Genomic DNA, 25,074 nt, shown 5'->3' with positions numbered 1-25,074 from the left:
TGCCTCTACCTCAACACCAGATCCCTGGTCAAACACCAACTTGACATATTCCTGCTTTTGAAAACGGAGAGCCCCGACATACTCTTTGTCACTGAGACATGGCTCACCACAGACTCCCTGACAGATATACTCTCGGCCCTGCCATCAGACTATTACATCTTGTCTGCAAACAGAAAACCAGGTAAAACTGGGGGAGGCGTGGCCGCTATTATTCATAAAGACCACACTTTTTCCCCCTTACCCCCTCTAGACCTACCAGACTCGGATAACCTAGTTATCAAATCTGACACCGAGACAGGCACTATGGTGCTAGTATTGCTATACCGTCCTCCCACATCCACGCCTTCCTTCCCTGCCTCCTTGTCTGAACAAATAGCAGGCCTAGTCGTCGACCACGACAAAGTTATGGTCTTAGGAGATTTCAACTATTGGTATAATAACGCTGATGCTGGACCTCACGCTACAGAACTGTTTGAACTCCTCTCCAACTTAAACCTCCACCAACATGTCGCGACCCCCACCCATGAAAAGGGACATACCCTAGACCATATTTGGTCTCACAACATCTCCACCTCCTGTCCCACGGCCTCACCATGCATATGGTCCGACCACCACTTACTGCAATTCTCTATCACCACTCAGGGTTATCAAAAAAACCATGCACCCCCTGGAGGCTCAGTCAGGAAATGGAGAGCTTTAAACCTCCAAGATTTTCTCTCCTCTCTGTCCAACTCCATCCCCACCCAGCTACCAGATATCAATCTGATGGACAAAACGCATTCCGAGTGGCTCCTCTCCGCATATAATGAACATGCCCCCCTGACCAAGTTCTCTCGCGCCCGCCGCATGGACGCCCACAAATGGTTCTCTGCTGAATTAAAAGAACAGAAACTAGAACTCCGCCAACTCGAACGGAAGTGGAGACATAGCTACCTAGCCTCGGACAGAGCACTGTATAAGACAGCTCGCAAAAAATACAAGGACTCAATCTTAGTGGCGAAATCTACCTTCTTTTCAGAAAAAATTTCCAACGCCAAAAACAAATCACGGGAAATCTTCAGAGTCGTCAACGACCTCTGCAATGACACCAGAACTGCCCCCTCCCAACCCGCATCTCAAACGCTGTGTAACCAACTCAACAACTTCTTCAAGGAGAAGATTGACAACATAAAAAACAGCATCCATACCAATCACCCTGCAGACAAGTCAGACATCTGCAGAAATCCCAACACCCTACAAGACTTCCCCCCCATTGACCCACCCAAACTATTGGAACTTATGAACCGAGTAAAATCGGGCTCACCCAACGATTCCTGCCCTCCGCACATCCTGAAAGAGGTCTACACCATACTCCCTCAGAGTATACTCCCCATCCTGAACACCTCCCTATCACAAGGTACGGTACCCGACTCCTTCAAAAACGCCACCCTGGTCCCTCTCATAAAAAAACCAGGTGCCGACCCCTCCAACCTCGCTAACTATCGCCCCATCTGCCTCCTCCCCTACTGCGCAAAACTACTGGAAGCTTATGTAACCAGCCATTTATCCAACTTCATCGAGATATCTGACTATTTCGAACCCAACCAAGCTGGATTCCGCCAGGCACATTCCACCGAGGCGGTGATCCTTGCCGTGCAGAACACCCTAAGGACCAATGCCGACAACGGAATCCACCAGGCCCTCGTACTACTCGACCTATCGGCCGCGTTCGACACGGTGGACCACACCATTCTATTACACCGTGTCGAACAAGCTGGCCTCAGTGTCACGGCCCTCTCTTGGGTTAAATCCTTTCTGACGGACAGATATCAGGCGGTAAAGCTGGAGAACTTCACAGCCCCCACTCTACCAACCACTTGCGGTGTCCCACAGGGCTCCTCACTGTCCCCCCTACTTTTCAATCTTTATCTTAAACCCCTCCTGCACTCCTTGAAAAACAGAAAAGTAATCATTTTTAACTACGCTGACGATTTGCAGCTGATATTCCCCCTCAACTCCCCGGATTCCGTCAAGGAATTCCAAAAGACCATGCTGCATATCCAGAGCTGGATGGATCGGAACCACCTTAAGCTAAACCCAGGAAAGACTGAGTTAGTACTCCCCTGTGACAGCGCATTCAGCTGGGGACCCCACTTCTGGCCACCTTCCATGGGCACTCCCCCTTCACCATCCCAGACAGCGAAAAGCCTTGGGGTCACTCTCAGCGCCGATCTCTCTCTGAAAACCCAGATCGGAACAGTGATCTCCTCCTGCTTCTTTCAACTGAGAAAAATTGAAAAAATCGCTTATCTGTTGTCTCACTCCGCCCTCATCCAGGCAGTACTCGCGCTAGTCCTCTCGCGATTAGATTTCTCTAACTCGACCTACCTCGGCCTCCCCCTCACCATCTCTAAACGCCTGCAGATTGTGCAAAATCAAGCGGCCAGATTAATCTTCAGGAGCAACCGCAGGCAGTCAGCCAAACCTCTGTTAGCCTCCCTCCACTGGCTCCCCATCACCCATCGGATCATCTTTAAGACAGGCTGCATAATTTTCAAGGCTCTTCACGGAAAAAGCCCTAGATTCATCAACCAACTTATTATCAAACATATCCCGACCCGCGAGCTTCGGTCAGCCCACCTATTCCTTCTCAAGGCGCCGACCTTTAAAAGGAAAAGACTCGGCGGATCCAGCTTTGCACACCTCGCCCCAAAGACTTGGAACTCTCTGCCCTTGTCCATCAGGAGCTGCTCCAAGCTGATTGAGTTCAGACGTGCATTAAAGACCTGGCTATTTCAACAAGCGTACTGCTAGAACTCTACATCCTCCGAATCCTCTTCTCTGTTTCTCTAGCGCCATGAAACCCCTGGGTGTCCGCGCGCTTAACAAATTCCGCATAGAAATAGAAATTCGACACAACTTTTCTAATAAATTCATCAGAGTCTACATTAGCCCATCTAAGTGCATATCCATTTTGCCAACTTAAAGTAATGTTGTCTACAGAATAAGAGGGATCAGCTCTAGCGTTGATACCCTGCCTATGCATCACCACATCTACACTTAAGGAAAAGTGGTCGCTCAGAGCAATCTCATGAGTATTAAGGTCCTTAACACGTGAGGAATATCTGCTTGATGATAGTATAAAGTCTATGGTGGAGGAAGTACCTCGGCCGTTAAAAGTTGGACAGAAAGGAACCAAAGGTGAACACAAATTATTAGCAAAACCTAAATCAAATGTGAACATAATATCATTCAAAAGGTCGCCGTACAGTGTATGAGGAAAATGCGAGAAACTAAAACCTTTCTCATAGGATATACCACAAACCTCTTTGTTAGTATATTGGCATAGGGAAGAATTAAAGTCCCCACCGCAAATAACAAATACATCGTTAGTCGAATGAGTCTGTAAATTATGTAGATGACGACTCATAGATCTCAATATTACCTCAAACAACTCCGGTGTAGCGTTATTATAAAAGTTTAGTAAGTCCATGCAGAATGCTTGAGCAATATAGAGGCTGATAATTTGATAATACCGTTCAATAACGTTTAGTACAATTATCCCTATATCCAGGTAGTTTGAAATATATGTGCAGAGCCCCCCTTTTGCCCTGCCATGTGGTGATGGAATTGCTGGCGTTTTGAGGGTTTTATAGCCACTTATGTGGATAGGATCCACCACCCAAGTTTCTTGCAGACCAAGAATATCAAAATTGCTCACAAACTCGATCCAAAGAGTGTTAGTCACCTTATATTTTAGTCCAGCAGTGTTCCAAAACAAGAACTGACATTTATCCTTCCGTTCTTTACCACAGTCATTCCCCCTCCCGCTATTTGTGTCAGTTGATATAGTGTCAGCTTGTATAATAGGGGGTAGAATAGAAACAGCCGAAATATTAACAACTAAATCATTTACTGTCTCTGCATCTACTGCAATAGCAATACCTTGTGGGAGGAGTTTTACATTACTGGGTTGTAGGATTGGAGGTCCCTCACTAGGAGAAACGCCCGTTCAACTGGATACTAAAATCTGAGGGGGTTCCACCGTTTGTGGTCAATCGACTGATTTGAGATTAGTAAGAGTCTCGAAGTGGTTAAGAGTTGGAACATTAAACTGACACATTTGGCTCTGGGTTTGAAGTTCCCTGTATTTGATAACATTATTATTATGCATAGGTTGATAGAAGTAACCTAATGGAACTAAATTAACACCCTGCCACGAAATGGTATGATTTCCACCTCTTCTTTAGAATCCGTTTTACTAATTGCGGGGTTTTGAAAGTCAGCACCACGCAATCCCCAGTCAAGTTGTTTCGTCCTCTGCCTACCCAGTTTACTCTCCTGGCCATCTTAAATTCGTCAAATAGCCTCTCAGTTAGGCTAGTCCTCACACCTAGCCAATGTAATGATTTATTCCTTAGGATCTCCCATGATTCAGCCATCCCAGTTTGTAATCTCGGAACATTAGCTAACACCACAACGTCGGGTGTGGCAGCTGGTGGTAAGTCCAGATGTATTTTTTACCACTCTCCCTCATTGTCATTCTGGGTACTAGCGTTATTGATACCGTTAGAACCTGAAGAATGCATGGGCATATCCGAAACTAGAGAATTTGTACAGGGGTCCTCACGATTAGTAATACAGATTTGTTGGGCTATATTATGTAATATGTGTGTTGATTCCTTGTTACTGTCAGGGGCAGGGTGAGTGGTATGACGTTGCGTGCTGTTGGTATGTCGGTCCTGATTACTCGCTTGTACAGCATTTGACTTCTGGACACGAATCTGGGATTTATCTAGGCTTTTGGTTAATGCTTCTTCCATTTTGCCGATTCTAGATGGTAAGTTAATCAGAGTTTCTCTAAGAAAGATGTCTAAGGTTTCCAATTTGGCTTTTATCTTTCGCACTTCGTTCTGTTTATGTGCATTGGAACTAACTATAGATTTTTCCCAACTATCTAATTTATGTGTTGATGAAGACTTATCATTTTTAGGGGCCTTTTTTCATACTTTAAGAGTGGCCCCCTGACCTTTGAACCTATATCCCCTATTATAGGGGGAAGAATGTCCAGATTTCTGGAATGCTTAGTCAGTGGTTGGGTGTCATCCTCCTGGTCACTTCCTGGTATGTGCTCTGATATATTTACAATGCAGCCGATTATGCCTAACGGACTTTTGGGGACTTCGATGGGCAGCACAGAACTCCCCTGTACAGTGTTATCTGCTGATGTGCCTCCACCCAAACCTGAGTTTCCCGTATTCAAGGACTCCTCTACAGTTATAATTTGCTGCTCAATGGCACCCATGGCTTCCGTTAAATAGCTAAGTAGAGTCTGACGTGAGTGCTCCCCTGATTTAGGTTGCTTTTTGTTCTGGGTACTAGGTGCTTTTCTCTTCCCCATGACAATGGTTACACACAAAGTATATATATTCAATCACAGTTCATAGACGACCTGGAAAGAATTAGCTGTCTCAAAATTGATATTATCCAAACTACTTAGTTAGATAATATAACTTGTAAACCACAAGATCTTTTCCTATAAGAAGGAGGCAGATATCAACAAAGACTTAAATGTTATAAAATGTTCTCCTTCTAAAAAGTGGTGTAGATCTTATCCCACAGTCACAAAATCACAGTACCTTTGATCGCAAAGTAAAGAGCCGTGGCCCGCCCAGCTCTACCGGTCTATGACGGGCTAAGACAGACCCGTCTTGGGCCGGTCTTCGCCCAGGCCACACCCGGGTACGCCCCGCAGGCATCCCGCGCTGCGGGACCGCGTTCAGGCTTTTATGGTGTCAGTGCCCCTCCTGGGGCCGGGAATAAAGTGTGGCGTGCAGGGACTGGCAGCAAAGATCCAAAGCCTGTATGCATGGTCTTTTTTTATGTTTAAAAAGTTTAATTTGAATAATAACAGAGAATATAAAAGGCCAGCAATACAGAGAATGGTATATTGAAATATAGATAACAAGTAAAATGGCTAGCATGGGACGAAAAAAGAAAGCTGTTTAAGATTTATAAGGAAGTAAGGGGGGGAAAGGGGACGGGGAGAGAGGGGGAAGGGAAAGGAGACATTCTAGTAAATTGATCAACTGTGATATTGCATATCTACAAAGGAATACAAACAATAATTATAATATAGTTAATAAATAGAGAAGCCAACAAGGGTATAAAGAAAAAGAACAGCGGAAATAAATGTTGAGGAAGGGTTGACCTTTTCCGCTTTCAAACGAGAATAATCTGTTAAGGCTAGTTTGTCTAGGTAAGTAGTAAGTGGCAACCAAAAGAGTTCTCTATTAACCATCGGCTTGCAAGAGGAAGCGAAAGCAACATCAAGTTGGTGAAAATGGCAGAGACTATTCCACCAATGTTGGACAGAGAGCTTTGTAAGAGTTTTCCAATTAAGAGTTATGTGCTGAAAAGCCAAAGCTAACATACGGTCAAAAAGACCGTGTGTGAATGGGAAGATTTAGGGAATCAGATAGGGTCCCGGAGAAAAGAAGAGGAATAAAGTAAGGAGTGAGAATATTAAACATGCGAGAAATGTAGGACCAGATTTTGCCCCAAAAGTGAGAAACTGAAGGTCAGAGGGAGAGAAGATGTGTGAGATCAGCACCAGAAGAGCCACAGGTCCAGCAATTTGTATCAGTAACTTGAGCAAATCTGGCAATAGAAGTAGGGGTGAAGTACAGTCTATGGTAAAGGAAAAACATAGATTGGGTGAGAGAAGCAGAGCGAGAGATTTTGAGAGAGCAAGGCCAGAGTTTGTCCCAAAAGTTGATGGTCCATTCACAACCCAGGTCTAATTCCCATGCACGTTCTATTTTGGTTTTTAGTACGATCAGGATTAGGAGCTAAGAAGAATTTATAAATAAGAGAAGCCTTGGGAAGAGAAAGGAGAATTGTGAGAAGGGAGTTTTGGTCGGAGAGTGGAGGGAGAAAGGGAAGAGAGTAGAAGGTATCAAGAATAACCACCATTAGAATAGAACATTTTTGAAGGAAGGAACAGGGACAATGGAAGGTAGCCGGAAATTGGGGAAATGAGCACGGAGACAAGCCATCAAATAGGTGCCTAACCCAGATAATCCCTTTTAATCTCCAGGATTTCCAAAAGATGGATCTATCATTAATAGTAATAAGGGAGTTGTGCCAAATTGGAGATTCTAAAAAGGATTCTCTTGAAATAAATGTTGGTTGGGTCAAAGGCTTTAGCAGGTGTGCTTAAACAAGGGGAAAGAGGTGTGAGGGGTTTTGGCAGAAAAGTCTAGAACTTCCTTTAAAGAGAAGGGTAATAGCAAAGCGCGTTCAAAAGAAAGCCATAGGGGTAAAAGGGGAAGGTTCGGGAAGAAGGAATTTCGAGGCCTGACGGAGGCAAAAGGATTTATGATAAATGCAGAAATCGGGAAAATTTACAACCCCATTAGATTTTGCCTTGCGAAGAAAGGATAAGGAGATCCTGGCTTTTTTGTTTTTCCAGAGAAATTTAGAAAGACGAGAATCAATCTTTTTAAAATAACAGGCAGGAATATGGACAGGAAGCATGGACAAAGCATAAATCAGTATAGGAGTAATCATCATCTTGATTGAGTCTACCCGACCCCACCATGAAAGAAATAGAGGATTCCAAGAGGAGAGTAGTTTGTCAATCCGGGAGTGGGTCTCAGTCATATTTAATTTAATAGAAGAGACAATGGAATTAGAGAACCACATACCTAAATATTTGATTTTGGAACTATTCCATGCAAAACCGGTGGAAGAAAAGGAATGTGGAAGACAACATTTTGTGAGAGGGAGGATTTCTGTTTTATCTGAATTGATTTTATAGCCTGAAACAAGGGAGAATGAACTGAATTCATGTAACAAGGGGGGAATAGAAGTTTCGGGATCAGAAATAAAAAGTAGGATGTCATCCGCATAAGCGGAAAACTTTAAATGTTGCTCGCCATATGAGAAACCAGATATAGAAGCATTATTGCAAATTGAGGATAAGAAGGGCTCGAGAGCTAAGGTAAAGAGAAGGGAGGAGAGAGGGCAGCCTTGACTGACTCCACGTTGAAGAGGAAAATAAGAAGGAACTCTGCCATTAATCAACACCGAGGCTCTGGGGGCAGAATACAATAAAGAAATAAGTGAAATGTACTTGGGACCAAAACCATGTCACTTCAAAAAAGCAAATAAAAAGGACCAATCAACCCTATCAAATGCTTTTTCAGCCTCGACAGAAATGGCCGCTAAAGAAGTGGAAAGGGAAGGGATTTTGTTCAAAACGTTAAGAAAGAGACGAGAGTTATCTGAAGTTAATCTACCTTTTACAAAGCCACATGTTTTTTACCCACCAAGTGAGGTATAAGAGGGTCTAGACGTAAAGCAAGATTTTTGGCAAATAATTTGTAGTCTACATTGACCAGGAAAATTGTAAAATAATTTTTACAAAACATAGGGTCCTGGCCTTTTTTATGTTTGAGACAGATGGTGGCATCCTGAAAAGTGTTGTCTGTCTTACCAGAGAGAAAAAACGAATGAAAAAGATCTAAGCTTAGGGAGTAATAGGTTAGAGAAATGCAAATAAAATTCAATTGAAAAACCATCCGGACAGGCTTTAATATGAGCTAGGGTAGTTTTCTGCTGCTGAAGGAAACGTTTCTTTTTTGGAGACAAAGTCTATAATAAAACCTCTTGCTATGGCCTTAAAGGAGTCCCATAATATATGAGGGGGGAGTTGGGATCACTGTTTAGATAAAAAAAACTCATTAGCAAAAGTGATGAAAGAGGAAGAAAAAAGCGGGTCAAGGAGAAGGGAGTTATTAAAGCACCAACTGGAGGGCCTGGGAAGTGGAGAGAAAAAACCTCAATATTTTTATTTGTTGTTAAACGAAGATAGGCAATAATTGATCAGTGTGTAATCTACATGTCAAATTGCCCTGTACTTACACAGAAAAATGTTTCCAGTTTGGGTAAGTTAAGTTTAAGTAGTGTGAACTAGCTTCAGAGATGCAGGCTTCTACTCGCAAGCTATGCAACACTTTCTACTAAATTCATGCTGGAAAGCGTTAAGCACCTGAGGCCTGATGTACAAAATGTGCATTCGTAAACAGTGGATGCATATTGTGCCTTTTAATTTTGTGAATCGTAGGCTTTGAGTCCCCAAAATGGCTTTGTACATCATGGCCTTGCTCTGTAAACTTTATAGAGTTACGTTTACTCCCAAGAAGTCGGCATCGCAGGTGCTATGATTCTAGGATCTGATTGGTTACACACTCCTGCTTGAAAATACCTATTCTTACTAGCTGTGACTTCTGTATTGTTGCAACCATGAATATGCTGTTCAAATTCGCTTTGTAAAAATGATTATTGTTCTTGCTGCTAATTTTTCACGTCATCAGGGCCGAGGCCAGCACTTGTAAACTCTACCTTGTTTCTAGCCCTAGACGCTTGTGAAGCAACAACATGCAACTGAGTTCAGCAGTGTGCGCTATACAAAGAAATAAAATAAACATGAAAAAGGGTAGAAGGAAGTGTCTGGGCAAAGGTAGCAGAAATCACGGCAAGGTCGAGAAACTTAATGTAAGCAGTAGAATAGGAATGCTCCTATGTAATTTAATATGATTATAGCAGCAACCAGTAAGGTACATTACAAAAGTCAATTACAAACATTAATTGAGCAATACATACCAAAGAATGCTTTTCTTCTTGGTGCAGCTTTGAGAAAACTGGCAGGTGGGAGTCCCAAAACCTCAAATATAAATACATATGTGTATGTAAATAAATAATAAACAATCATATAAGCTTGCAAACTTTAATTTACAATAACAAAGTAAGTAAAAGAAAGCACTGACAAAACCATCATGCCTCGGAAATAAGAGACCAAGCTATTGGCTTTGTATGCAGGCGCAAAAATGGCTGAAAATGTGCAATGGGATTTTCTTTAACGTAAACCCATTTCAAGATAGCTGATAACTGTCAACGCACAGGTGTGAGTTACAACGCATGTATATGTGTGCGTTGCGACGTGTGTGCATGAGTCGTGACATAGGCAGCTATCTTTAATTTACCATGCTACAGATGGCAGGCGACCTTGTTAGAATGGCACATTAAATTGAAGAAGTCAAAAGTGAGCATAAAGCACAAAGCTGTTGTAAAAAAATCACAAAATAAAACTAAATTTATCTGAACACACATATCATTATGGAGTGTGGGGCGTGCAGTATTGGAAAACTGGGTGAGATAAAAAAAAATATTTCAACACAGAAAAGGTGAGGAGGTGGGGTGAGCGAGAGATGGAAAGAGAGTTTAATAAGAAGGGAAATATACACTAAGAGGGATATTCTCAAGAACGTGTGATAACTATCGCAAAATTTGCTTAACGCAACTTTGCACATCGCAGTCTATGGCGGGAAAATAACGCTCTGTTAACGTATTCTCAACACGGTGGCACCATGCAATAGTCTCACGATAACACGCCAAATGACCGCGTTAAAATCAACGCGACGCCGAAAAAATGCGAAACACCATCGCGAAAAAAGTTGCGATGTCCCAAATTGCTAAACAAAACTCAGCGATAACCAGCGTCAGGCCTGCAATCCCCGCGCCTCATGCGGGTAAATGCACTATAAAAGCAGTGTAAAACAAATACAAAAACAAATAAACTGCATAGCACCATAGATGCACCCGGACCAAATGCAGAGGAGAACACGAATCCCACAAACCCTACAGATGACCAGCAAGGAACCTCGGAGTCGGGGAAGGCCAAGGTGACCAGGAAGAGGAAGACGCGGTTCAGTCCGCAGGAAAACGGGATCAGCGTCAAGGAGGTGATAGAACACTATCAACAACTCTTAGTCACATCCAATGTGAATGCAGATGTAGTGTTGAGGAGGACAATGGAAGAGGTCAAGAGGCGCTGGAAGGATGTGAAGGCCAAAACCAATAAGAAACTCGATGCCAACATGAAAGCAGAAGTGCAGATTGGAGGTGGGGATCCAGCGGCACACCAGGATGACCTGGAGAAAATGGTGGCCACAGTCAGCTGCCGGGATACGGTGCCAGGAGTTGTGGCACCGGACACTGCTCAACATGACCTGACACAACATCAACAGAGTGAGTACCGACCAGGTACTAGGGGGACGGGGGAGATAGGCACAATGGCACACATGCACAATTAAGCAGAGCTCACTGAACACCCACAATGACTCTGGATCATGTCCCTGACACCCGTGGCACACTGCAGCACACATACAAACACCAAGTAGGCCCCCGTCCACAACGTGCCCAAAGGGGTCCCACCCCACACATCACCAATATCACAACCTACACATGCACACATGCAAAACCCAGCAAAGAATCGTATTCGTGAGGCACACCGACAATGCAAGTGACACTACACGACAATTAGCATGTCTGCAGTCCAATCATCATGACATTGTGCACGCCACGACACTGAGGTGGCTGAGTGAGGTCCACATCCAGAAAGGAGCAGACCACACTCCGACACATCCACGTGCACAAACAACCCCTGACGCAACAAAGCATCTGCGGACAAACCATCCCCAAGAGTCCCAGCACTGTAGAAGCACAGAAGTCAAAGGCACACCGCCCGAAAGGGATAAGGGGCAGCCAAATCTGAGCAGAAGGGGCAACTCACCCACAATGCAGCACACACACATAGCAATAACAGCACATCAATATTGACGACAATGTGGTACAAAGTGCAACACTCCCACGACAGAACAGACGGCACAACTGATTCCGCCTGTGCATGGAAACTGGCCAATCACATCTGGCATTGCAGGAAACTGTGAGATGAAAATGTACGCGTACAATCTCACATCCGTGATGTAGTTCAAACGTCCACTGTTCTGCAACAAATAGTCAGCTACTCCCAAACAGTCGCAATGTACATTGTTATGCAGTCCCGAGGCAAACATGAACAATGCGTCAACATACATGTCAACACAATGTGAAAATGCATCGCCCCTTCACATAGCAGAGGGACAATCAACACCTCCTGCAGAGCAGACCAAACAACTTATCAGTGATGATGAAGAGGACCTCCACACCTTTGACACCGATGCCCTACAACAGCTCATGGACATCTTAGGCAACCCACCTCCAGGAGCAGGGCAGCCCAGCTGCATCCAGGAGACCCCACCCCCTACACAGACCACACAGCAGGAAGCACACACCACCACGGATGGCTTCCAGCACCTCACAGAAGCAAACATCGCATTCCACGGCCAGGTGTCAGACTGCCAGAAGGAGGTGGCTGAACAGGTGTGGGTGGGGTTCAAACTCATGGCAGCCGAACTCGATTACATACGTGGGTGTCTAATTCCCATCAGGGACCACTTACACTCACCAACGGACACACACACTGTGACATAGCCACACACATTTGCACATTTCCAGTACTGAACCACGCCCAGAGCCCCGGGACAATAATTCAGACCCCTAGGCTGGACTTGCGTACGCCGGCCCAGTCCACTCCTCTTACGTATGATGGAGGGAAGACAAAGCTACATGTACAAGGTCTTACCCACTGCCTGGGTTGACATGGTTGCATCTGCTGTACAACGCACAATGTAATGTGGTAGGGCCCGGGGCCATCATGCATACGTAATGAGCACACGGACACTTTGATAGACAGTTGAACTGGCTAAGGGCAAGTGTGCACGGCCACTCTATATTACCAGGGACACCTGACCAGTGACACCTTTGCTGGATGGATGTGGGGTGAGTGTGAGCCAGCCCTCAGGGAGTGATTGGTGCTGGCAACAACTTGAACAGTGTTCACCATTAAAGTGGAAACAGAAAACACCAACATAACACAAACAACTGTGAAGCATCATGTTGGTAGCCGGAGCAAGTACAGAGGTCACCCAATATCCAATTAGAAGGGTCAGCGAGTCACAGTGCACTGAGATAGGGGCACCAGAGCTGATCGCGCTCACGTGAAGAAATTGCCCAAGATTGTGCCCCTTCGGGATATTCCTGCTGCAGCTGCAGTAGGGTGTGTTACACCTGCCACATCGTCCCCATCATCGTCCAAGGTCTTCCCCACTGTCTGAGGTGACATAGTTGCATCCGCAGTCCACAGCACGTACCTCATCCATAGCTCCTGGTGTGTAGCTGGACTACCGCCTCCAGTCTGCATTGCTGCCTTCTGGTTATTGCCTCCTGCCCTCTCATTGTCCGTGCCTTCACCCCTCCGCACACCAGCAACATCTTCCCCATCATCGTCCCAGGTCTTCCCCACTGCCTGAGGTGACATTGTTGCGTGAGCTTTCCACATCAAAAAAGATCTATTGGAAAGGGTCCATGAGTTGTGATGCACTGAGTTGGTGGCACCTGAAGAGCTGAGCAGGGTACCAAGCTGATGATGGCATCCAAGACATGTGTGAGCAACTCGGATAGTCTGGCTGTAAGACTCTTATGACTCTGGCAGTTGTTGGTTGGAGGTGGTCCTGGCGGTGGTGGCGCATGCATCCTGCAGTGATGCGTCGTCCGGGCAGGTCAGGACTCAATTTGATGTGTAAGCCCTAGTGGACCGCAGTTGAGGCCGGAGCCAGTGGACAGCACAGCGCCACAGACACTTGGCGTTGATGAGCCCCATGCCATCAACACAGAGGCCATCTAATAGTCAATCAGACAGGGTCCATTACTTGAGCTGCACAGAGTTAGTGGCCCGGGATGCACTGCGGCCGGCACAGGCACACCAGTACGGGACGATGACTTGTGGTGCACTGAGGTAGGGCCACATGAGCTGAGCGGGTCCTCGTTGATGTCGAAGGTGAATGTCGCAGAGTGTTTCGGGGGACAGTGGAAGGTGTCCTTCCAGGGCATGATGCAGTGGGCAGAAGCAAGCTGAAACAGGTAAATGGAGGAGTAGAATGCTACAGACTCCTCTTTACCACCAAGTCAGTATCAGATACATGATGAGGAAGACAATCCCCAGGCCATAGACTCAGATGCCACCAAAGTTCAACCAGAGAGTGTCCACGAATTTCGGGGCACAGAGTCAGTGGCATCAGGGCTGAAAGGGGATGCAGTCTGTGATGAGGCCTAAACAATTATATAAACTCTGCCATAAATAAATCAAGGCTCAGATCCAAATGTTTGACCTACTGGACCGCAGTGTAGGCCGGAAGCAGTGGTCAGCATGGGCCCACAGCCACGTATCGTTGGCTTGTGATGCACAGAGTTAGTGGCACCAGTGCAATTGTTGGTAGTATTTGATCACCTCCGTAACGAGGATCCTTTTTTCCTCCGGACAGAACAACATCTTCCTTTTACTTCTCTCCTTGCGTACAATGATATGAACTCTGCCATACAGAAATCAAAACTCAGTTCAAGGTGTGTGACCTACTCGACCGCTGTGTTGGCCAAAGGCAGTAGTCAGCAAGGGACCACAGACAGGTGTTGTTCTGATGCTATGAGTTGGTGGCACCACATCAAAGGGAGTACATGATATAAAATCTGCCATAAAGTGTGTACCCATTGCATAATCAAGACTCAGTTCTAAGTGTGTGACCTACTCGACCGCTGTGTAGGCCGGTGGAGTACGTCAACGAGAAAGGAGTGCAGCGGGCCTGTCTCGGGGAGGACAGCAATGGTCTGAGGAGGCTGCCAAGGTCGCAAGCCTCGGGCTTGGAGCTTGCACTGGCATGCCGTGAGCCCTCTTTGACACACGCCGGTGTCGGAAGGTGAGCAGTGTGGCCTGATTGCGCAGGTGCAGCCAAGACGGGTCTGGGGACCTGTGGCCTTGGGTGCAGCAGGCACACATGGTCGCAGGCACCGCCGCTCACGGCGTCGGCCTCATGGCGGGCTGGGAGGTGCCATCCTGGCAGACACATTGGCCATTCCAGAAGAGAGCCACGCCCAGAGCTACGGCCTTTTTATTCACACCCCTACACTGGCCTGGCATACGCCGGGCCAGTCCACTCCGCTCACGCTTACAGGGGGGTGGCGTAATGAGCTACTTTCCACGCTCTTCCCTATTGCCTGGGGTAACATGGTTGCGTCCACTGTTCACTACATTCCAAACACCAGCAGTATATGTCGACATGGGCATGTCTGTGGTCTGCATACTGCAGTCTGTCCAGCACATCCACGCCACACTTGGCATTGTGCACATTCTCATTCATGGGTCACTTGCCTTCTTCGCACATGCATGGTTCCCATCTCTCCCCACATTCTGCTATTGTGTGGCTGAGGTGCCATTCCGTTGATGGCTCATGTACATGACTTGCCCAGGTCACCACAGTAAGTTGTGCTGTCGTGACTGGTATGTGGGCATGTTGTTTGGCATGTTGTGTGTGAGTTTGTAACGTGTGCATTCCCAGAGTTGTGGGGTGCATGATTGTGGAGTTGAGGTGTGTGGTGTGCCCATTTGGCACTTACCAACGAGTACTGCATTCCCATCGGTGCCAGCCTCAAAGCGCTGGTTGATGATGGACTGTCGGAAGATGAAGGAATCATGCACACTGCCTGGGTAGTTGGTGACGACATTGGTGAAGAGTCCGCGGTGGTCCACTATTGCCTGGACATCGATGAAATGTGTGTGCTTCCTGTTGCGGTGTGCAGCGGTGCAGCGGTGTGCAGTGGCGGCAGGGGGCACAAGGAGTACATGTGTGCAGTCGATTGCCCCCAACACGTGCGGGAAGGCAGCTATGGTGTAGAAGCCTTGCTTGGTTTCCAGCTGTTCCTGCATTGTTTGTGGGAAGTGAAGTTACGGGGGTACCAAGCTGGTGATGGCATCCAAGACAGGTGTGGGAAACTTTGATGGGGCTAGCTGTAAAACTCCTCCGACTCTGGCAGTTGTTGGTTGGAAGGTCCCAGAGGCCAAAATGTGCAGCATAGCCAGCAGCTTTGTCTGCGAAGGGATGTTGATTGTCCGCCGTGTTGGTACCGTCAGCCTGTGGGCAATGATGGTCAGGATGCGTAGGATGGTTGTCCTTTTGAGCCTGTAATGGACAATCACATCCTCTGGTTTTAAGTCTGTGAGGCGGGTGCGTTTTCTGAAGGTCCGCTGTCTTTGTCTGCGCTGCCTCTGTGGTGGTCTGAGGGGGGGCAAGGTCTGGGGGGGGCATGCGGGACTGGGGTTGGTGGGGGTGGGTGTTGTGGCCCTCTTGGGGCTCTGAGCTGCAGGATCAGTGGCTCCATGGCATCTGTCGTTCTGCAGGTGTGGCTCTGGGCTGGGCTCCCTTTCATGGTGCAGGTTGTCGTCTGAATTAGCACCAGGTAAGAGCAGGTGTTAAATCCCTGCTGTGAAGGCGCCTTATTGCATGTTTTGTTAACTTATCGTCGATCTGGCTGGTCGTTGAGAATTTTGCAAAGTAGTGTTGTCGCTGCTTTTTGCACGGGAATGCCTACTCTGCATCTCATTAGCGTTAGTTGCCGGTGTCATCTGTGGCGATGTTTTTGGCGGCTGCTGTCGCCAGAATACTGGTGATATCGGCTGTTAGCACCAGCTTGAGAATTTATCGCCACTTTGGTGGCGATAAAGTGCAGCTAACTCGGCGATAGGTCCTTGAGAATATGCCCCTAAATATCACCATGTATGTAGTGGAACGATACAACTCATCCAGTCGGAGCACTGTGAGATCGAAATGTTATTGGGCAGGACAAACACAAGATTAGGGAGGAAAGTCATTGAACCAGAAGCAGACCACATTGACAGACAACAAAGCTATCCAAGTCAAGTACATTTTTTATGAAAAGGAACTCCGGCAGAGGTCCACATGCCAAATACCAACAATAAAAGAAAAAAAAGCCACAGAGCATAATATATATTACAAAAATCAGCTTTAAAATAAATCGTTCTTCCAAACCCTTACATACATAACAATTCATAAGTATGACATTACAATTTTGTGAATTCGACTTTTAAGATAAATCTAAGAAACAAGGCCTCCAAAATGTAATGTTGACTGCACAGCAGTGACCTAAATGGAGATTTCATGCACAGTGCAACATGAAATGTGCAAATATTACATTTTTAAATATAGATTCAATATAAAAATGAATCTAAAACGTAGAGGCCTAAAAGAGAGACAGTTGCAAAATACAGAACATACAGAATACACCAGCCAGAAAATACAATCACAATTGCTATTAAAGGCTTAAAAAGTATTTGAAGAATTGATAGACCTTTCTACAGAACATTTAGTTAGGTGGAAACATTAAAAACCTCCAATGCGGAACGTATGCCGTCTGTAATACCGGACTGACAAAGATTTCATGATCGAGATCTTGGATGTATAACTGTCTCAACTCGCACATTCTCTTCTCTTTCGGTATATTATCCCTTATGCCAGTAAAGGCACACTAGGGAAGCAAATCCATTCTCAATAAACAGGGCAAGTGTTCTGAATCCATGAGGGAGATTCCAAATTAAATAAGGCTGAGGTTTATTCCCCAAATTACTCTTCAAAACCACTCGGTTACGCTGACATAGGATAATATCTCTGTCCAGACTTATATTAAACAGAGGGCTTTTTATGTAGCACTTTAGAGCGGACTTGGGCAAAGAAGAGTCCACATTCAGATCAAGCACCAAAATGTCCTTAGCCCGCTCAGAGGATCTATAGAGAGCGCTCTTTTCTTTTTCAAGAGAACATTTTCAGACTTCAGGGCTGCCCCCAGTGTCCCATCCTCTCCACACAAGAGCGAGTTACCCCATCTCAAAACAGCGGGCACAGAGAAGTAATAAGATGAAAGTAAGCCAAACTCCCAACAAAGAGCTGAAAGCGTGTTTAATTTGCATATCAGGCAGAAAATGTGTCCTTCAATACCCTCGAAAAAGTGCTAGAGCTTTAAGTCCAGCACTTCACAAGCATAGCATAGTGAGGGGGGATTTTGACTCTATAAACAGACAGGACATGTCCAAAATGGCGTCTCCCACAGGTTTTTATAAGATCTCTTAAGGGCGTTTGCCTGGGAGCATGCACAGCTCGAACACAGATTTATATGATCATTATCCCACCCACTCTTAGAAAAGACTGTACCAAGATAAAGACACGAGTCCACTTATTCTAATTTAGCCATACCTAAATACCAGTTAAACACTTAGGGCCCGATTCACAGAACTAACTTCAGACAAAATCCTAAACTTACTACCATTTTCGTATTCACAGAAGGCACTTGCTTATTTTGGTATTCACAGAAGACACTTACTCACTTCGGTATTCACAGAAGTTAGGAGTCCTAACTTTAGGACTCCTAAATGCCTTCTGTGAATACCGAAAGTCTTAAAATTAGGATTTTTCTCAGTTTAGGAGTCCTAAAGTTAGGACTCCTAACTTTACTACTACTAAACTGAGAAAAATCCTAATTTTAAGACTTTCGGTATTCACAGAAGGCATTTAGGAGTCCTAAAGTTAGGACTCCTAACTTCTGCAAATACCGAAATGAGTAAATGCCTTCTGTGAATACCAAAATGAGTAAGTGCCTTCTGTGAATACCGAAATGGTAGTAAGTTTAGGATTTTGTCTTAAGTTAGTTCTGTGAATCGGGCCCATTATTCTTGCAACATTTTTACGAAAGAGCAAGATTTTGCTTTTAGAAATATTTATTTTCAGAAAGTGGGCTTCTGCATACTTCATCAAGGCTGAGAGATGAGGTTGCAAGCCAATCGAACTCAAGTCCATAATGGCTACATCGTCAGCATATAGTAAGGAACTAATGGACAACATACCAATTTTGGGGGCTCGTCCTTCACTTGACTCAAAGTACCAGGAATATCACAGATGTACAGGGAGAACAACAGAGGGACCAGCAAAAAACCCTGCTTAAGACCATTTTGCGTTTTCACGCTATGGGAAAGGCCCAGCATCCCACCCATCAAAATTTGACATCAAGTGTCAGAATGCAATTCCATAATAAGCAATAAAAGGTGGTTCGGAACACCCAGTGAAGAAAGCTTTCTCCACAGCGTTTGACGATCAACTCTATCCAACGCTGTGGAGAAGTCAACAAACCCAGTGTATACAGGCATACACTGGGAGAGTGGGTATTTTTCAATTGACGCTTGAAGGACAGCTATATTGTCAAGAGTTCTATGGGTCCTCTTAAAGCCAGCTTGTTCCGGAGTATTAATACGATGATCTTGAGCCCATTGTTGTAAATGACATACTATACTTCTGGCAAAAAGTTTGCCAGTCGCATCAAGCAGTGCTACCTGTCTAAAGCTTGCGTGGGAAGATTTAGGGTCCTTTTTATACAGCGATACAATACTGCTACCTTTCCAAGATGAATGGATTTTCCCAGAATGGTAACAATGGTCAAAGGGCAGCCCAAAAAAGGATCCCCAAGATACAGCCTCCTTTTTAATAGTTGTAATGGAAACCCTATTAAGCCCCAATGCCCCAGACGTTATGGCATTCTTTATAAAATCTATGATTTAAACTGCTAAAGGAGCACCATCACCTCTTCATCTACAGGAAGCGACAGGAAGCGACACAGAGTTATTTACCTCAATATTGCTTGAATATAGCTTGGTAATATATCTCACCCAAACATTTTCTGGTATAGGAATTGCAAATGCATTAACCCTGTCATAACAACATTTGGCGATCAAATACCAGTATTTCCCTGAGTCCCCAGAATTTGTGGCCTCCCTTAAATTGATCCATTTAACATCACATTCCCACCAATACTCTGGAGCTTTGAGCTGACATCTTACAAGTTTGTGCTTTCTTATCGAGGAGAATGACAAATACTGTCTTCTTTATAGGAAATTAATTTCCTGATTTAAAGACTTCAATTTAAGATTACCCTTTTTTGGCTGCTGGGGGCGTTTGTTCCTAGAACCCAATTTATGGAACTCTTCCATATGGGATTTGTATATAGATATAAAGTCAACCCTAAATGATTCCTTCAAACTTGCGCTGACTCTATTAATCTTAGTACTTAGAATCACAATATTCTTAGCCGTCCAGAAAGTATGGCTGTTCGATTTATTCAAGCTGATCTTGCTCGGGATAAATACCCACGACTAATACCTGCCGATTAAAGGGCACAGATGTACCTACTAAACTGTGATCACTTATATCAGTTGGAAATCCAGTAAGTTTCTCCCAGGCCCCAAACATCTGATAAGATACTCACATAATCAAGTAAACTCTGAGTAGAAAATGATTGAAAGGTGTAAGCAGAATTGTTTTCCACTGGAGCTCTTCCATCTAAGATGACCAAATCATATTTTTCCAAGGTTTCAAGTAATAAGAAGCCGCACTTATCTGTTCTAATTCTTTCTGGAAGGTGGATCTCCAAAATAGACCAGACTTTTTCCTTTTCAAAATTATCAAAGGTTGAAGAGGCAGAATTAGATACCTTGGCATTTAGGGCACTCATTATTATTACCCAAGAAAAGTCTTCTGTGACACTAATGTCATGAAAAAAAGCAAAGAGTAAGCTCATCAAATAATCAGATGATTTCCAAAGGGGAATGCACATAATTGCTAATAGAAAAAAGGACAACCTCACACATCCAGGAAAGCCAGTTTAAACAAAGACATAAATTAGAGGAATGAATGAAAACATTCTGGTTCCAACTGACCCTGTTCTTAAGTAAAATAGTCATCTCCCCAGTGGCATGACCCATTTAAGGATGCCTTGTATTACAAGAGAATAAAAAATAACCAGTGGAAGTAAACTCTGTACATGCCCAGGTTTCTTGTAGCCATTTAAGGCATTGAGAGATTTCTAATTTTATCTCATCTTGACCCAACCCAGCCATGTTCCATGATGGAACAAGCCCACAGAGATACCTCAATAACTCATTATTTTCAAGTGAAGGGAAGTTGGTGGTATTTAAGAAACCTGCCCCCCAGCTCCACTTAAGATGATCATCCTAAGACTCAACTACTCGCAAATGGACTGCGGGACCCTCCACAATTTTGATTACACGTCCCCCTTCCCTAGTGAGACAACTATATCTTTGGGATTACCCTGCGAACAAACATTATCAAGCTTCACTGCCGCAACCACCAATGGCTGATCTATATTGGAGATATTCAGTTGTTGATCCGGACCTCCAAGTGATCGGCACTCCACTCCCCCTTTTTAAAAAATAATCGCAGTTTTGAACCACCAAATTTGCAATAGGCAGTGAGCCAAAGGTAATTCTAGAGCAGGGGGTCGGTGCCAATGAATGGATAGCCATATTTTTAGTGTCACTACTTTTCACGAACTTTAAATCTCCAATCTCCAAAAATGAATTTAGGATAGAGCTTCTGTTCACCGGGGTAGATTTACTATCAAAATAAAATCCAAGTAAGACTACACAGGGATCTGTTCTAGGCACATCCTTTGGGAATAGCCTAACAAGGGCTCCCAAAAGGGTTCCTTAGCCCTCAGAGCAAATAGTTTTGCCCGGTAGAAGTTTGATCATTGAGGCTCTAAATGCCCCATTATTTACACTTCCTGCAAGACAATTTTCCTCTCGGTGCAAGCCAACAGGGTTTGAAGCAGCACCGAAGTGCTTTGTTCCTTCTACATCTGACAAGGTTATAGGAACCATACTTTCCATTCCCACTCCCACTACAAAAGAAATGAATGAAGCCCACAATGCAACATGCGAAGTACCCAGAGGGGGGGAAGGAGAGGTTGTGTAAAAAGGAGACTGGCCTCGGACCACCTATCAGCAATCCCACTGTGTGAGGCTTACTGGAGGTACCTGGTGGGCTAGTTGGTGCCCAGGGACCCTCAGGATTCAAGGGGACTTAATCCCCCTACTTAGAACGCGCCAGAAGGCGCGTTTGCAGAGTCATGCAGGGAGGAGGTGGGGCCTCCGGCAAGATGCCGGCTTTTCTTTTTTTATTTTTGGTATAAGGGGGGCAGTGTGGCCCTTCTTCTCTTAATATTTTGTGGGCCCTGGGGACCCCATTCCCCTGGGCCTGAGACATTATATACTTAAAAAGAAAAACAAGAAGCAGTCTGCGCGACCCCCTTCCCAAGGCGATTTTGGCCCCGGGGACCACATCCCCTGGGGCATGGCCACATATTTTTGGCTTTTTAAAATTTCCTTTAAAAGGAGGGGGAAGCGCGACCCCCCTCCTGAGGCCATTATTGGCCCCGGGGCTTAGCCTCTTTATATATATTTTTTGCATTTTATTACGGAACGGGGGCCACCCTTCTCTGGGCCACTTCTGGCCCCGGGGCCGGGGCCTGGCCTCAACATTGGGAACCGCAGGGGGTAGCCCCAATGCCCCGCGGTCCCTGCTGGCCCCAGACTCCTGCAGGATCCGGCATTGCTTTTGGGCAAAGGGAGCTGCTAACAAAATATAATTACTATCCAAAATCGAAACAAATATAAAAGTGGTAAAAATACAAAGCAATAGCTAAAATGCTTTCTTGGATGCACCTTAAACCTCTCCGAAAAGGGTCCAAACATCACAAAAAAGTTTGAGTTTATCTAAAAAAGTAATCTAATAGCCATAAAAATGTCATTTCCATCCATAGATACAGAATTCTCTTTTCCTGATCATTGTTTTCTTAATTAAAAGTAAACGACCAACAAACAAAACAAGGAAAATTAAGTTATTTTTTTTGTTTGGATTTATAAAGAAGTACTTTATATTTGTTTATTCTTCTTTTTAAGCCTAAAATTAAATATTCAATCAATCAATCAGGGTTTTTAAAGCGCAACTACTCACCCGTGAGGGTCTCAAGACGCTGGGAAGGGGGCGGCTCCTTTGTGTGCTAGAGTCATCCAAAGAGCCAGGTCTTTAGGTCCTTCCTGAATAGAGTCAGTGTGGGGGCTTGCTGGAGGTGGATGGGGAGGTCGTTCCAGGCCTTGGCTGCTAGGTAGGAGACGGACCTTCCTCCTGTCCTGGTCCTGTGGATGTGTGGGATGGAGGCCAGAGTGAGGTTGGCTGATCTGAGGTGTCTTTTGATAGTTGTTCAGGTATATTGGTCCGGTGTTGTGGAGGGCCTTGTATGCATGGGTGAGGAGTATGAAGGTTCTTCTTCTTTTGACTGGGAGCCAGTGGAGGTCGTGGAGGTGTTGGGTGATGAGACTGCAGCAGGGGATGTCGAGGATCAGTCTGGCTGCGGCGTTCTGGATATTCTGGAGTTTGCAAAGGAGTTTCTTGTTGACTCTGGCATAGAGGGTGTTGCTGTAGTCCAGTCTGCTGCTGATGACAGCGTGTGTGACAGCTTTTCTGGATTTGGAAGGGATCCATCTGAATGTCTTTCAAAGCATGCAGAGGGTGTAGAAGCAGGTCGAGGAGACGGTATTGATCTGGTGGTTCATTGTGAGCGATGAGTCTAGTATGATGCAGAGGTTTCGTGCGTGGTCCATCGGGGTGGGGAGATTTCTGAGGGCGGGAGGCCACCAGGAGTCATCTCATGCAGAGGGGGTGGAGCGAGGAAGAGGACTTCTGTTTTATCTGAGTTGAGTTTCAAGCAGCTGTTCTACATCTAGGTGGTGACGGCTTTCATCCCTTCTTGGAAGTTGTGTTTGGTGGTCTTGGGTTCATTGATGAGGGACAGGATGAGCTGGGTGTCGTCGGCATACAAGATGATGTTGAGTCTGTGGTTCCTGACAATGGTTGTGAGGGGGGCTATATAGATGTTGAAGAGGGTGGGGCTGAGGGAGGATCCCTGGGGCATGCCACAGGTGGTTTCTGTTGGTTCCGACAGGTAGGGAGAGACTCTGACCGGCTGAGTTCTGCCGGTGCGGAGTGAGCAAATTATAACAACAGGCCTGATGTGTGCGTAGAAAGATAACCTGCATGGGGATGTAAAACTGCTTAAAAGTAACATTATATAAATTAAAACCTCACTTAAGATCTAATTAGCTCCCTTCCTCTCTCATTACAATAAAGGGGCTTATTACGATCTCGGTTGTAAAGCCTCTGACCTTATGTCGGAGGCCTTATGATCGAGATCGTCGGTTTCAATTTCGACCAGCTGATTACAATACAGCTGGTCAGAACTGAAACCGGACGGTCATTCCGGCTGGATTCCAATAGGCTCCAGGAGTCTTTAGACCAGTCGGAAACCGGCCTGTAATCCCATAGGAAGGCATTTCCGCCTTCGGGATTATGATGCTCGGTTTCTGACTGGCTTTCCATGTCGGGCTTTCCGACATGGAAAGCCTGCTGGAAAGCGAGTTTTGGGGCCCCTTGCAGGGCCTCCTTTTCCCTGTGGCCTTCGGTTGCGGGCCGAGTGACACCCTGTTAATCCCTGCACTATGTGGCAGGCACCTTGAGGGGCAGGGATTAACACAACCTCCCATTTCCCTATGGGAGCTTGTGCTACGGCCGGTTTACGGTGAGTTTAAAAATACTAAACACATTAAAATAAATCAAATTTTTTGTCAATACTAAAATTTGTATATATTTTTCTTTTTCTAAACTCCATTAAATAAAATTGATTAATGGCTTCAAATATTGTTGCATTTTTATTATATTTTTGTATTGCTATGTTAATCTTTAATCATTTGAAAAATCGGTAAATATTTTTTAACTATGACAAAGTGGAACATTAAAAGTTAGTGTCTTTAATAACATTTTTATAATTTCCCATTACAGACTATAATTAATGCCCAAGTATTTTAATGTATACCTTGGTATTCATACACTTCCCCACCCATTACTCCTATATTTCCTGCAACTTTTATTATGATTTTTTACTTAATTATCACAATTAATTATTTTAATTAAAATTAATATTAATCACATTTAAATATTTAATACAAAGATATTTTAAGTAATACCTGAGAAATAATACACTTCCCCACTCATTACCCCTGTATCTCTTTTATACTGTACCTAAAACATAAATATTAAGGTTTTTTTAAATCAATATACCCAATTATTTCTATCACTTAAAATTCTTATTAATTTAAAATCTAAATAATTAATACACCGGGATTTAATTAATACATGGGTAATAATACACTTCCCCATCATTACCCATAGATCCCTTACAATCCTCCCTAAAAGCACGTTACTGCATACTTTAAACTTTTATATTAATTGTTGATTTGTATAGTGCACTAATCATTTTAGAGGGTATTCAGGCGCTTGGGCAGGGGTGTGGGTGTGTGGTCCGCAAGGAGCTTATAAGAGGGCCAGGTCTTCAGCTTCTTATGGA

At 44.8% G+C, this 25,074-nt stretch overlaps 1 protein-coding gene across 2 annotated transcripts in view; it reads right to left on the bottom strand.

Annotated features, from left to right (window-relative positions):
- Positions 1–25,074, bottom strand: part of DYRK4 (dual specificity tyrosine phosphorylation regulated kinase 4) — an 827,849-nt gene that overhangs the window by 180,669 nt on the left and 622,106 nt on the right. For both annotated transcript variants that reach the window (XM_085652599.1, XM_085652598.1), the window contains exon 10: positions 9,649–9,709. In XM_085652599.1, the coding sequence (XP_085508725.1) occupies positions 9,649–9,709 (61 nt within the window). The remainder of the gene's footprint in view (positions 1–9,648; positions 9,710–25,074) is intronic.

Source organism: Triturus cristatus, chromosome 4_1 (genome assembly GCF_964204655.1).
Source record: "Triturus cristatus chromosome 4_1, aTriCri1.1, whole genome shotgun sequence".
NCBI lineage: Eukaryota > Metazoa > Chordata > Amphibia > Caudata > Salamandridae > Triturus > Triturus cristatus.
This window is presented reverse-complemented; position numbering and strand designations above follow the sequence as displayed.